Source organism: Metarhizium acridum (assembly GCF_019434415.1).
Source record: "Metarhizium acridum strain ARSEF 324 chromosome Unknown scaffold_356, whole genome shotgun sequence".
Classification (NCBI taxonomy): domain Eukaryota; kingdom Fungi; phylum Ascomycota; class Sordariomycetes; order Hypocreales; family Clavicipitaceae; genus Metarhizium; species Metarhizium acridum.
In genome coordinates, this window is record NW_027094030.1 from 996,711 (window position 1) to 1,010,875 (window position 14,165).

A 14,165-nucleotide genomic window follows, 5' to 3' on the forward strand; every position below is an offset into this window, starting at 1 on the left:
CTGAACCTTTATAAGTCTTCTCGGCGATACTAATGAATAGCGGTTTCCCGTTGACAATTAGCTACATACCTTGCTCTAGCTAGAACGGGGTTACCAATAAGGCGACATAGCCGATCAGAAACTAGTTTTTTTCATAGGCTACGTGACTCCAATATACCTAATCAAAGTCCTCCACTGCAGCCAACAGGAAATACCAAACAACTTCATTTCAACTACTCCGTATGAACTGTAAGGCTTGGAGTTGCCTCAAGAATGCTCCGTCATCAACAAAATCCCGCAGTGGGAATAGCCTTCAGTTTGTCAACCTCGGCACCAAGTGACTCGACACCCAGAGACTTCAGTGCCGCAACAACCTCGCCGAGGATACTCTCTTTGCGAAACTTGCCTTGGTGTATGTGCCGTCCTACCAACAGGCTCTGACGTCCCATTGATGGCGAGCGAGCTTGGTCTGAGCGAGCATAAGCCCAGTATGTGCAAGCGACAAGATGAGTGCAATGGCGACAAAACCCACCCAGGTTAGTCAACTTTGTTATGAAGTTGCCGTTTGCGCCTTGGATGTTGGGATGCGAGCCCCAGGCTTACTCACAATCACTCCACCCAAGTTTGCGCCTTCTTGCGAATAGTCTACATGTTGTGAAAAGAACAGCCCCGATAGTCATGATGTCGCATATCGAGATCAGTGCCGGGGCCAGAGTCTGGGTTTTCAAAGTTGGTCATGGTACCATTGGGTGGCGTCCCCGCAGGGAACATGCACAAGTCGATATCTAGACCAGGGGGAACTTGATCCATCCTAGGCGAGGCGTTATATATCGTTAATGACAATTATGACACTTGACTGTTGGTTGAATAGGGCATGGAAGGCGAGCAAGAATTCCTGTGAATCCTGTCCATCAGGTTGAAAATGAGTGGCGAGACTATTCAGACAAGCATAACACGTCTTGTAAGAGAAGGCTCAGTGCAAAATAAAGAGCTCAGAAGGTAACGGTCAAAGGCCAAATAACATCCAAAGAAAAGGGTTCAACAAGGTATAAGATCACGCTGGGGAATAATCCTTTTAAGAAGGCTAATCTTAGGAACCATAGAAAGCCGTAAACAACTCTTGCCACTTTGTAGTATCATGATATGCGCGCATGGCTCGGTCTACAATTCGTCTACACCGCAGGCGCAAGTAAGGCAGGGATAAAAGTAGTGCCTCCAGGTATGCTGGTAGCGACACGAACTTGCATTTTTCTTTATGGCGTTCTATACACCGCAACAGCAAGGTCGCCGTTTCCAAGTCTTCTACGGGACGTGGTGCTTTTGTGCCACCTATTTGACCATGACCATTCGTGGAGCACTCTTTATAAGTCGTTTTTTTATCAATAACGTGACATGTAACTTTTGAGCAGCGCGATCTTGCGGCCTGATAGCGACCCAGAAGAGCAGGCGACAGGTAGGCCGCCTACTGGAACTTGGCCAATCAGTTACTTGCCAGACTACTTTCTCCACGAGGTAGGATTCAATGTCGTCTTGTTCTGGTGCTGGAGGTACACCGCGGCAGACAAATACAGCCGACCTCGCTCCGGCCACAAACATCGGCAGTTGAAGCCCCCTATCGAGAGCCTTACGCGGACCAATGGGCAATACAGAGTTTAGAGGCAAAAGCTTCCATGAGGCGGCCCCAAATCGAGCGTATACCAGCACTTCAGAGACATTTTCCTCTAACAGCGAAAGCGTTGGGTGGTATGAGGTGCAAATCGGGTGCGAAAGCGAAGTAAGATGGATATGAATAGCATTTTTGCCTATATAGCATCAGAAAAGGGCCTTCATCTTCCTATACGGAAAGACCAGTAATAAACATCATCGTGCGCTTCTCGCTCTAATTCAAAATGGAACAGCAGACTTCAGCCCTCCCACGCCAAGCCAAAACGTCCACGTATTCATCTCAGTGAAGATTTCGATATCATAATCTCTAACTAGCAGAGCACAGGTAAACAGGATTACACGCTTAGCCAGAAAGCGTCCTGGGCAGATTGAGTGACCACCTGAAAAGAGTGCTAGTCGAGAGTGTTTAACAGAATTACCAACCTCGTGATGGAAACACTTACCTCCATAAGGAAACCAGGACCCCTCTGTCCCATCCAGAGAGAAAAATGCATTTTTGCTCATGCCTCCCTGCCCATCATCCATCCGCCTCGGTCCCGCCCAGTCGGCAGACTCACGCACATGGGCTGCCACAGGACCACTCTGGGGGTCTGCTGGGTCAATTATAAACCTATCAGCCCAAAATGAAGCGACTGGGTGCTCGCCATCGCGCGAGTTCCAGAATGCATCATCCATGTGCGATAGACCTGCATTCATGAGGCCGATACGACCCTTGGGAAGCTTCCATCGGCCCAAGTGGACATCCACATGTGGCGAGCTGACCATGAAGTACGTCTTGACGCAGAGACGGAGAGCCTCAGCATAGACAGAAGAAAGCAGTGGCACTCTAGTAAGCTTGTTAGGACTTATTTCTGCCAAGCGTTGGTGACCGAAAGAGCCCTCGACCTCGTTACAGACGCGCTCAAGGAGGACAGGCTCCTTGAAGATGTGAAAGACACAGAGCATGGCGCAGGGAACAGTGTTTCCGACAGCACTAATGGGAATGCAATTAGTCGACATAGTAAGACGCCGCGGCGCAATCATTTCAATGTCAAAGGAGAAAGAGCTTACCCCCATGCCAACCCAAGATCCATTCTCGCAAGGGCGTCGTCGTCGTGGTTCTTGACTGCTAATAGCTTGTCCTGTCGATACCTCGTAAGATTCGACCCCCAGTATGGATCTCCATCTCCATCAGGACTAATGCTCGGCTCGTCAAATTGCTCCCTGGCGTATTCATACCAGCGTTTCAGCTGGTTAACGCAATTTTGACGGGGCTCATGTGTCAATGGACTGATGAATGACGGCAGTCCTCTAGCAAGCCACGGAACGCTGGCATCAAAGCCCCAAAGATGTTGCACAAAATTCGGGTTGAGCCGGAGCATCGTTGGACCGTATATGCATTCAACAAGGGAAGAACCAGCTACATCTTGGAAGAAAGTGGACAAATCTGCGACCTCGGTCCACTCTCTTGAGAAGCTTCTCTCCTCCACCCTGGCTGATAATGCGCTCATGTATCGCCGGGTCGTCGGCAACAGACCGGGACCGCTCAGGGCGCGTAGGAAGCCATGGTGCGTGATGTGGTCGACACGGTCTTGGGGCCGAACATTGCCGCCCACATATGGCGTAGGGAAAGGACCGGAGTCGTCGGCGCGGTAGACGGACACGACGTGCTCAGGAAGCCCAAAGAAGTATTTGAGAACATATAAAAACATTGAGATGGGGCTTGAGAGTGCAGGCTCCTTCCATATGTTGCTTGACATTTTCTAGCGTTCTGGTTGCTCCTGATGACCTCCCGCGTTTCTGGGTATTCGTCTACCGAGCCTCTCCGCTGACATACCTGATCAACGGGATGACTCAGGCCGCTCTGGCCAATACGCATATCGCGTGCTCTGATGTAGAACTCGTCCATATCAAACCCCCTCCGGGAGCCGTCCGTAATGATACACGTGGCGAGTATCTGGGACCGTTCATGCGTCGTGCAGGAGGGACGCTAAAGAATCCAGACCATACGACGAACTGCCAGTACTTCCCCGTTGACGAGACTAATCGTCTGTTGCTGCAGCTGGGGATGAAGCCAGGACAGCATTGGAGTGCTGTGGGGTACATGATGGTTTATGTCGTCTTTAATTTGCTTGTCATCTATGCCATTTACTGGCTTGCGAGAGTGCCAAGAGTAGGAGGATCAAGAAGGCTTAAGGCGGCAGACATTGACATTGGGCCTTGATTGAAATACAATTTACTATCCCGGAAGTGAATGGCGTCAAGTCTTCTCTTTGCCATCAGATTCAAGGTCTTCTTGCAAGGTATTTTGCCTGTAGTGAATGAAAGTGAAGGGAACTAACTGCACTGTCAGCGTAACAAATAAATCCTTCCCTCAACACTACTCTAGGCGTGAAGGAGCATAGGCAAAGAGATCAATCAAAGTACAAAATGTACGCGGTAACTGTAGTAATCGAGGAGACGACGTGCTTCAACGACTGACTTTGAGTACCAACTGAGAGCCAACATCGGCCTACTACGTGTAGAATTGGGGCGTGTTTGTGGTCGTGATGAGGAAATAATGCAGGGCTGGGCTGATCTGGAAGCTATGGTCAAGTAGATGCGCAATCGCATATTTGTTCAACGTCGTCACTTTGTGGTGTTGTTTCATGTAGCTCTGGATGCGAGGCCATGTGTATATGTGTGTGTATTTTCCGTCCAGCAACTTCAGCCGCTCAGGTCCCTTGTCAGGGCGCAGGACGTGCTAGGCTAAACTATTGAACTATCCTGACCGCTTCGCGAGAAAATATACCAGTTCACCTTATAAAGGCCTCATGGTTTCACATAGATGGGGTTCCTATGACAGCAGCCTACTGCCTCTCGTCCTTTCTTTGTTTCCCCCCCTATTCTATTTCCTGGGACCCTTCTTCTTTTGGGTAACACCCTGCCTTCTCTTAACACGTTTAATAAGTCTTTTTTTTTTTTCAGCTTCACTATTTTTAGTCTCACTATCTACCTCAAACGAGGCAACGAAAAGGGCTTTCGTAATACTGTTCGCCGGTCTATCCCTATTTGCCTTGTCTGCGCTATTGCGCCAAAGCCAGAAATGATGTCATAAAGCCGTCATGTGATTCCGGTGTCATGATTTAAATTACTCCCCACATAGCTGAGGCAGGCTATGGTGATGGATGAGAGGATGTGGACGATACAGGCCGCGAGGAGGAGTTCTAGAAGCTCTGAGCGGTCTTGTATAACCTGAGCAGGATACGCCACAGCCTTCAGGCTAATAGCATTTTTAACAGGCATTTATCACGTCGTCTAAGCTAACTATGACATTACACCTTCTCTGGAGCAGGGTTCCTCTGCGCTTCACCCATGCTACTAGTGCCAAATTCAGCGACTCTTGATAATCTAATTACCTTAAGGTTATAGTAGGGTGGGCATTATTGGTCAACATCGTGTATCGTCGTATTAGCACTAGGGACTCGAAAGCGTATCAAGAGTCTTATTTAGTAGATCCACCTATAGTCCACGTAATATTTGATTTCAATCATATTCACTTATTCTTCCGTTGTCTAGGATTATAGAGAGGATGTGACAACTGCTCATAGTAGCTCTTACTCTCCTTGTGAACAACCGCTTTATCCAAGTCGCACTCGACCTTGCTCGTGCCCTCGTACCGTCAGATGAATAGACTCCAATATTTCACTCTTCGTGCGTCAGCCCGGCACTCAAGTGTAGGATTAGCTATAGCAATGGAGGCGTGTGACGGTGTAACCTGGCAGGGTAGAGAATGTCTCCCCCCGTCGACAGGAGCGCACGGGAGATACTCCGCATAAGCATCAATGTATATAGTCATTGGTTTTTGACCTCGATAACGGATCACACCCTAGTAGTTGTTCAAGCATCCCCGGAGTATTCGTGCCATGTCCCCGCTTTTTGAGTTCCTCCTTTGCCTACATCCTTCAAGATGGGTACGAAAAAAAGTGACGGCGTGGCACAGGTACGCCCCTGACTTTATGTAGTAACTATATTAGTACACCAGATAATGCTGGCGATGGCTACGCTGCCTTTTGCAACTTTACATTACAAAAGCAAAGAGGCACTTTCAAACTTGGGCATTTTTACCAGCGCCACCGCGCCCTGTTGTGATAGTCATTTCTTGGAGCATTCTTTCATGATGAAGGCGAGTCTCTGGGTCCCGATAACCACGCTGCTGCTGCTCCTTGGCTTCTGTCACAGCCACTTGGAGCCGGGACGCAACATCGAACCGAGACTTGACCGTCGCGGGATGGACGCTGAATCTGGTGGGTTTGATGACGAATTTCCGGAACATGTCTACCGCGGCGAGATACAGAGAACCCCAGAACAAGTTCAAAAGGATGGGGGCTTCTACTCGCGAGGTATGCAGAGAATAATCTCAGGTGATACACTGTCATGGAAAGAATTGGAAGACGGTAGTAGCCTGTTTCGTCATGCGGCAGGAGACAGTGCTCAATTTACACGTTATGTCTCGACGAGCGCTGACCCTGCAACATCACTTACGTTCGCTGTCAATGACGAAGATCCAGGCGAGAAGGGCCATGTCTACAAGATTCACGCTGATAAAAGGATGGTTGATGTGAACAGATCTCTTGGAAAATATTCGCCATACCCCGCGCAAAACGAGCAGCTATTGGTTTTGTTCCATTTGAGCAGATTGAAGGCTGGTGGGAAGTCACATATGAGCATGACTTTTCTAACCCTCAAGTTGGAAAGAAAACTCAGGACAAGCTGCAAAAGCTAGGAGGTAGTGGCGAAGCACCACAGCTCGCTGGCTTCCCTCGACTATCTACAGCTTGGGACGAGGACACTTGGAAGCAATTCAAGGCACTGCCTGTGAGCAAAAGTCTAGACGACATGATTGATGCGCTGTGTACCGGCAAGGACAACTGCATCAAGCAGCTTGGCCAGCAGGAAAGGAAACCGACGGAGCCACACGCTTCTCTCAATGGGCAGACATTGGTGGGATTTAATATTCTGGCACGATATTTACGCAATGTGCTGAACCAGCTGCGAGAGTGGGATCACCCGATTGGGTGGGCTGTGAAGGAGCTTGATGATAGTATTAACGGATTCCAGAGTACATTGGAGGGCCGCGACGGAACGACATCAGCGGTAATGACAGCGAGGCAGCGCTGATCAACTTCTTTAAGCAGGTCTTTTGGATACTGGTGGGCCCGAGGATGCGGCCGCAAGACCTGCAGCTCCTGTCATACGGGAAGAGAAATAAGATGCGGTTGATTGGCGTCAACGACGTTCTCCGCATCTGCGAACGCGTTGAGGGGACCCTGCCGGACCAACAGCAGCTGAGGATGAAACTGAAGAATGCTTGTACCGACGTCCGTACGAAGGCAATGGAGGTGGAGATGCCAAAGGCAGCAGAGCTTGAGATAGGACGTGCTGCCTGTAGCGTCTGCGGGCTGAGCTGGGACCCTCGAGATGGTCAGTGTCAGGACAAGACGGGGGCAATCCTCTGGCCACGAGAGCCGCCTTCTGAATCAACGTGTCGCAATGATGACAGCGCCGAGTGTGGAGGTGGGCAGACGGCAGCAGATCTCCAGACAGGACAGGCTGTCTGTGGTATTTGCGGCTCTAACTGGTACCCAGACGAAGGCAAATGCGGGGATACGGCCGGGGCGCTGCTCCGGCCGTTCAAAACGTGTAGCGATGAAACTGGCCGAATCCAGTGCGAAGGTGGGCAGACGACAGCACAGCGCGAGACAGGCGAAGCTGTCTGTAGAGCTTGCGGGAGTTATTGGGATCCAGAGGGCAGCAAATGTAGGGATAGGGCTGGGGTGCTGCTCTGGCCTCCGCGGCACTTGCCGAGCATACAGCCTCTACGCCCATCGAAAAACCGTCGCGGCGGTAATGACATAACAGCCGTGCCAAAGAAGGCAGAGGGTGGCGGAGGTCGAGCGAGGTCGAACTATCTGTGGAATTTGCAGGTTTTCGTGGGACTTGAAAGCCGGTAAATGTAGGGATAAATCCGGGTCGGTTATCTGGCCGCCGAAGGCATAGCGACTTGATTTTCCAGGGTGGCCACGTGACGAGGGTCCAGCCTCCCGTGGACAAAAGACCATGCCAAGAATAACCGTCCAGACTGAGCATGATTCCAGCAGCCTTGCCTGTGCACCCACTTATTGTAAGCTACAGCTGGTTATAGTACCAAGTATATTCGAGAAAAGTCGCAAATGCAAAGAACTTGTTGAACAGGAGCGCCGGAAACACCACGCACTTACGGGGTACCCGCGGCAAGGATACTACGTTTACCGGGTCTATTTACAGACACAGCCATGCGGGACAGAGCCTGGGATGGATGAGGCCATGCAGAGCATCCGATTGAGAGAGCCGGGGTGGACGAGCCCGGGGGAAGAGGGGGGAAGGTGGGCGGTGGCCGGGGGCAGGCGGCAGGAGGGCATGGGAGGCAGGAGACGAAGAGTGGGGCTGGGCTGGCGGGGCATCGAGCAAAGTTGCCGAGCACCACCAGCCAGGCTCGACCACTTGAAGACCGCCAACTGCCAAAGCCCCGCCACAATTCGTATTTTGCTGGCCGCCATCATGAAACCGCACATGTGCATGACAACTTCGTGTCCAGCGCCAACACCAAGCGCCAACTAGTTCTTTGGACGGGCCGCCAGTGTAAAGACGCCACCGCCGGCACCACCTACGGGAACATGAGCCGAATTGGCGGTGTGCCGTGGTGCTGGAGCAGCTGAGGATGAAGGCTCCGCTTCAATGTTTGCGTGCTCAGGCTTGAGGAAGAAAAGCATGAGATGCTGCTGTATTGTCGTGCCGAGTCGAATGGCGCGCTCGACTTTGCCGCCTCACATCCTGCAATTGTGGCTTTGTGTACGCGGCTGCACCGTGTTCCTACGTCAGACGCCTGGGTATCAGGTCAGCGTTCCAGTGAATCAAGATGGAACCAGGGCGAACCGGGCGTTTGGAACCATTCAACCCGGCGTTTTAAGCAACTTGACAATCTCGAGAGAACAACAGGTGCTGCAAGTAGCACCAGACTAGTATCCGCAGCTCCTGCACAGCTGTCATGTCTGGCCGTCCGTGCATCTTGGTTCTTGTGTCATGACACAAAAAGAAATGGTCCGATGCCATTCAACTCACGGCAATCGTTCTCAGTTCCGTACCACCTCGCTTATTGTCTCATGTCCAACATTCAACCTTGACTCTGTTGTCTGGCCCAACCGGCGTGGGCCACACCACCCTCGGCCAAGCCCCTCCCTCGTATTCAGGCCGTAATCGACCCGGATCTCTACTGCACCTCTGCATGTCTGGTGTGACCTGGTCCTGTCAGTTGTTCAGCTGGGATTGTGATTTTTTTTTTTTTTTTTTTTTTTTTTTTTTTTTTTTTTTTTTTTTTTTTGGTCTATGGATACATATTGTCGATGTTTCCTAGCTCGACCCAGTCGTTCCCTTTTAAGTTTTTGAGGGTTTGCTACGTTTATCGTGATCTACTCGCACAACATAATATCTAATCACCCGCTCAACTATCAACGAACTCGACTCTTCACGCTTTCCAGTACGCTGCCTGTTCTGCGACTCGCGCAGTACCAATAGCATCCAAGGTCAAGAATTTGTGTACTCTCTTTCAACGACAAACCTGCCCCTGATCGACAAGATCGCACTCGTCTCGACCAGCGACTGTATTTTTGTCCGTTGCCCGCATCGCGCCACCACTCTCTGGAGACAAAGAAGCCAGCCCCCTTGGGTGTGTTTCGTACGTTGCAACTGAAGAACGGCGCAACGGACCAGAACAAAACAAAGGAGGAAAAATAACAAAAGCTGATGCTGGCCAGCCATTTCAACCGGCGCATTCATCGCATCATCATTCGAGCCTTGGTCGCCCAAGCCCGCTGGGGGAGTTCATTCTTTGGCAAGCTCCCGCACCCACAGGCTACAGCTGGCAGCTGTCGGCCAGCTATTAGCGTCTACTGGTCTGCCAGCCCAACCACTTCGCCCTCACTTTTTGAGTTGCGGCAATGTCCGACTCCAACAATCCGTCGGGCCGCTCCAGCAGCCTACAACGCATGTTGGATCTCGAAAAGCAATATATGGTAAGGACCTGCTGCACATTCAGAGTCTGCCGTGCATCTGTACTTCTGCAGTTTCTTCTTTTTCTTCTCTCGCTCTTTCGATTCCACTTCTGTGCAGCTTTCATCACGCACTCGGGCCTCTGTACGGCCCATGTTCTGAATCCTGACTGACAAGGCTTATTACTGTTCACAGTTTGATCGCCTTCACCCACATTCACAACCGTCCGCGCCGTCAAACGCAATTTCTCAACCCGCCACCACAACGGTTATCAAGAACGCCTCCCCTACTCGCCCGGGCATTCTCACTCGTCGTACAGAAGGAAACGCGCAGAGGAATCGGCCAAAAAGCAATATGCCGCCTCGTGAACCTTCTTTGCCTCCACAACTACCCCCTCTTGTCATCAATACTGGCGCACCCATCACCATGAGCCGATCAGACTTACTCGCGGGCCAGGGTAGAGACTACTCGCCCAGGGATGAGGATTCCACCATTGTCCCTACGCCCAGCGACAAGTATCCCAAGGTCGTTTCGTTTGAGTTCCCTCCTACCGAGTCGGCACCTGCGCCTTGCCACTCGCCGAGTTGGGAGGCGTATGAGAGACGCAAGACAGAGAAGAAGACGGAGCGGAGGGAGAGGGAGGAGTCGAGAAACGTAAAGACGAGAAAGCTGGTCAAGCAGCCGCCTGCGCACTCGCTCTGCTCAATGCAGCATGCCTCTGCGTCCGATGTTGATGCAAATCGGGGCCGTCGACGGGAGCGAGCAGATAGCTCCACGGCAGTCAATAACGCCGGTAGACCTCCCCGAAAGGCTAGGAGCCGCTCAGGATCGTTTGTATCTCTCCTCAGAGCCCCCTTTGAGTTTCGCCGTTCATCGGTAGATCATGGCGCAGACTCGAGCTTTATCGGCGGTATAAAACTTGAGATGCAAAGAAATGCCACTACGCAACAGGCTCTCGATCACCAAGCCGTAGAAGATGAATCGAATATTCACCCTGCTCTTCGTAAAGGAAAACAGACTGATAGATGGTCTGCACCACTAAAGTCGCCACCACCACCACATAGAGCTGGCGCCGATGGCGGAAACCAGCGTCGATACCCGCCCATCACCAGAGGCAAAACCACATACCATCATAAGACCATGTCGCTTGTTTCACCAACGGCACCTGCCGTCCCTGATCTTAACACGATCGACAAGTGGCGTGCCAAAGTTGGTCTGAAGACTCTGTCTCGGCCAGGGTCAAGCATGGGTTTGGACAATGACGCTCATCTGAACGGGACTGGTGCAGTTGCTGCAGACTTGAAGCAAACGACTTCCGAGCCAAGGGATGCACTGCTTTTTGACCCAACGAGGCCAACGAGCGCATCCCCCCAAAAGCCGATGCATGTCGTGTTTCCTGCTAGTCCGCCGCCACGAGAGAAGATGCTGGAGAAGAAGCCGAAATTGGACCACAGTAATAATGTGTCCATTTCGTCCTGCTCAACGGGCGATACTTTTGACACGGCTCCGTCCTCGCCTCCCCCCGAACCACCGAGGCGAAGCTCCAAGAGAAACTCGACATTGAGTCTGGACGGATCGATACCGCCATTGCCGTCTCCCAAGCACAGCAGCAGCTCGCAGCCGTCTCCTGTCCAAGACTCTCCGCCTCGGCGATCCTTTCCACTACGCGGAGATGAATTCCATTTCAAGGACACGGCTAAGGATCATGCCATCGAAGCCCCGGTGTCCATTAGCCAGTCGGCCACGTATATACCCTCACCCGGCTTCCATCTCCTGGGCAGTTCGTCCGAGGACTCTGGCTCCGAAGACTTTCACTCCACTTCCATCCTCAGCACGCCGGCTACTTCACGACCGCAGTCTGAGAAGAGCATGCCTCTGGAGCCTAGCAAAAACGAACCCCTGGAGCTGGAACGCAGCAAAGAAAAATCACTGCCTGCACCACCAACCACCACGTATCCTCTCCATAGCACGGATAATTCAGAAGACGAAATGGATCACATCCAAGCAGTCGCTGAAAAAGTGCTCGACGTATACAATGACATCGCTGTCCAACCTCCTCGTCTCCGTCGACGATCAAACTCCCAATCTACACTTACCACAGACGCAAGTATCCCCCTACCATTAAAGGAAAGGCCCCTCAGGCTTCAGTCCAAGTGTAATCAGCCCGGTTCGCCGTCTCAAAATGCTGCTTCTCCAGCAACATACCTCGAGGAAGCGCGCCGACAGCCACTAACGGTCCCCACGCAGCGCGCACACAAGCAACGCCTCGGACCACCAGTGTCTTTTGTCCTCCCCGACTCCGACTCTGACTCGGCCGCAATCGAAAAGAACCCGCCTTCTGTCCCGGACATTGTCGGCCGCTCTCTGCGCCATAAATCCACTCCCCTGCTGAGCACGCTCGACAGGGAGCCCGTTGCCAAGGTGTTTGTCGAGTGCTGCAACTGCAAGTACTACCACGACATGCCGAGTAATTTGTACGAGGCCATGGCTAACCCAGAGAGTGTTCTGAGCCCCGTCGACAAGTACGGGTATGCGTCCGCCTTGTCGACGGCAGTCAAGTGTTCATGGTGCAGGCATGAGATGAGCACGAGGTGCTGCGCTGGGCTGGCGGCAACGGTGTACATTAAGGAGCGGTTGCATTAGATGTCTTTTGATTTTGCTGGAAATTCTCTCACTTGACTGGCCCTTTTTTTCCTCTTCTTTGAGAGAGCAAAAAAAACTGTAAGAGATTGGGAAGCGGCCCATGAACTGTACTGCATGTTTCTTATGTTGCTATGATGCTACGAGAATGCGGGGTGTATATAACTTGATATTTAGCTCTGATAATAAATTAATGAGATCATTATGAATCAACTCCATCACATGGCGGGTTAGATATGGATGCGATGTGTTACTAGACGGGAGCTTGGGGACTGTGTTATTACATGCTGGCAAGATTCGTAGCTTTTTTGTAATACACAAACTCTTTTATTCTTTAACCCTATAGTCTACCTGGCTTTGCCTATCGCTTTCAAGTCCTGTTTGAACTAACGCTGACAAGAAACAAAACAAATATAAGAGTAGCAAAGCACCGAGCCTCTCTAACCCAGTCTGCCAAATACTCTTGCGCTCAGAGGTTGGTCATAAACCCATGGATTTTCGGGCTCCGCTCAATTCATTTTGCGTCTCAGACAATTTACTCGCCAGTTCGAGATTCTGCCTTTTGACCGCCGTAATAGCCTGTCGTGCCCTGACCAGCTCGCATTCCAGCCGATCCAAATAGTCGGCCCAACAGAGAAAATCGCCGTCGACCAAAGGAATTTCCGCGGCACCCGACTGGCTCCCGTTGCCAATTAGGGCGGCATCCCGGGGCGCATGTCCGATAGGACGCTGTATCCGTTTCTGCGCGAGGACATCTTTAAACAGCACGACGGGCATGTCGGCGGAAAGGCGAATGGTGTTGCATAGTTCCCCCGCGCAGAGACAGGCGTGATCCCACGGGCGGAGGCTGCTCTCTTTGGGCAGGTAGCGAAGAGATTCGATCCTGGCCACGTCTATGCGGTAAACGTGCTGCGGTGCCGGCTCTTCAGCGAATACCTTGTCGGTGAGAGCTGTTTGACTTTGTCATCAGCCAGGCTTCAACCCCCCTAGCTTGAGGCAACTTACCGTTGTCCTGCCATTCCCTGAGCATCAGCCAAGTAAACTTGCAGGCGTCCCATTCGTCCTGCTCAGCCGAGTCCGCAATCACATTTGCCACATGGGTGACAATCTCCTCCCGAATCTGCGCATATTGATGCCCGAGCTCTCTGAAGCGTTCACAGAGCAGGGCTTCCAGCTGGAGCAGCCAAAAGAGAGGATCTGCAGTCTCTTCCGTAGACATTGTCTTTCTTTTTTTTGTTTTTTGGCTCCTCTGTTGTTTTGAAGCACGCTTGGTGTTGACGGCTTGGTGAGGAAGCTGCCAAGCGGGAGACATCTACGATGCACCTCCGCGAGCAGCAGGCAAGTACAAACGTAGGATGAATTGCCGGAGATGCAGAGAGAGCATGGTCGAAAGAGCCGCAGCAGGAGCGGGTTGATTGCGCACGATGGTATGTATCATTGGGGGCGGTTGAGTGTGCAGTCTATTCGCGGGGTGAGCTACATTGTTTGATGATTCACGAACGCTGCTGCTTGTTCAGTATGTGTTGGGTGGGAGAGGAGAATGAGATGAGCAGGCGGGTAATTGATTGCGTGACATGCGTCATGTGTCGAGCCTGTTTTCCAGTACGGCAGCAAGTGTGCTAAATGCAGCACTTAACAAAATGGGACGTCTCATCTTTTTGAAGTTGCACAGCGGACGGAGATGAAGCACATGGACGAGGTTCTTTGGGAGACGTCGGTCGGCGGCTGCAGGTATCATGTTGACGAGTTCGTGATGCAACGTCGAGAAAATCCCAAGTGTGGTGTCTTTTTTTCTCACCGCAATATTAAGGCCAAACCCAAAATCGGGCCATGCC

General features: G+C 51.6%; 5 protein-coding genes across 6 annotated transcripts; 3 read left to right on the top strand and 2 right to left on the bottom strand.

Annotated features, from left to right (window-relative positions):
• Positions 1 to 1,863: 1,863 nt before the first annotated feature.
• J3458_015659 (uncharacterized protein) lies at positions 1,864 to 3,335 on the bottom strand (the record flags this gene model as incomplete). Its single annotated transcript, XM_066120881.1, has 2 exons — positions 1,864 to 2,617; positions 2,695 to 3,335. The coding sequence occupies 2 exons, from the start codon at positions 3,333 to 3,335 to the stop codon at positions 1,864 to 1,866; spliced, it is 1,395 nt and encodes a 464-aa protein (XP_065974209.1).
• A 2,558-nt stretch (positions 3,336 to 5,893) lies between these two features.
• Positions 5,894 to 6,783, top strand: J3458_015660 (uncharacterized protein; the record flags this gene model as incomplete). Its single annotated transcript, XM_066120882.1, has 2 exons — positions 5,894 to 6,311; positions 6,353 to 6,783. 2 exons carry the CDS (start codon positions 5,894 to 5,896, stop codon positions 6,781 to 6,783), a joined length of 849 nt encoding a protein of 282 aa, XP_065974210.1.
• Positions 6,607 to 7,829, top strand: J3458_015661 (uncharacterized protein). The gene has a single exon (XM_066120883.1). The coding sequence runs from the start codon at positions 6,828 to 6,830 to the stop codon at positions 7,614 to 7,616; it is 789 nt and encodes a 262-aa protein (XP_065974211.1). The 5' UTR covers positions 6,607 to 6,827; the 3' UTR covers positions 7,617 to 7,829.
• A 1,211-nt stretch (positions 7,830 to 9,040) lies between these two features.
• Positions 9,041 to 12,594, top strand: J3458_015662 (uncharacterized protein). Of its 2 annotated transcripts, XM_066120884.1 has the most exons (2): positions 9,041 to 9,713; positions 9,886 to 12,594. In XM_066120884.1, exons 1-2 carry the CDS (start codon positions 9,639 to 9,641, stop codon positions 12,331 to 12,333), a joined length of 2,523 nt encoding a protein of 840 aa, XP_065974212.1. In that variant the 5' UTR covers positions 9,041 to 9,638; the 3' UTR covers positions 12,334 to 12,594. The 2 variants fall into 2 exon arrangements, with proteins under 2 accessions (XP_065974212.1, XP_007814023.2); XM_007815832.2 differs by having other exon boundaries at positions 9,071 to 12,594.
• A 58-nt stretch (positions 12,595 to 12,652) lies between these two features.
• On the bottom strand, positions 12,653 to 14,124 carry J3458_015663 (uncharacterized protein). Its single transcript, XM_007815833.2, has 2 exons — positions 13,336 to 14,124; positions 12,653 to 13,280 (listed from the first exon to the last, which is right to left on the bottom strand). The coding sequence occupies exons 1-2, from the start codon at positions 13,640 to 13,642 to the stop codon at positions 12,811 to 12,813; spliced, it is 777 nt and encodes a 258-aa protein (XP_007814024.2). The 5' UTR covers positions 13,643 to 14,124; the 3' UTR covers positions 12,653 to 12,810.
• Between the last annotated feature and the right edge of the window lie 41 nt (positions 14,125 to 14,165).

Coding starts and splice junctions, on each gene's coding strand:
- J3458_015661 (XM_066120883.1), top strand. CDS start 6,828: ATGCGGCCGCAAGACCTGCAGCTCCTGTCATACGGGAAGAGAAATAAG.
- J3458_015662 (XM_066120884.1), top strand. CDS start 9,639: ATGTCCGACTCCAACAATCCGTCGGGCCGCTCCAGCAGCCTACAACGC. Junction 9,714..9,885: donor ATCTCGAAAAGCAATATATG/GTAAGGACCTGC, acceptor TACTGTTCACAG/TTTGATCGCCTTCACCCACA.
- J3458_015663 (XM_007815833.2), bottom strand. CDS start 13,642: ATGTCTCCCGCTTGGCAGCTTCCTCACCAAGCCGTCAACACCAAGCGT. Junction 13,281..13,335: donor CAGGGAATGGCAGGACAACG/GTAAGTTGCCTC, acceptor AAAGTCAAACAG/CTCTCACCGACAAGGTATTC.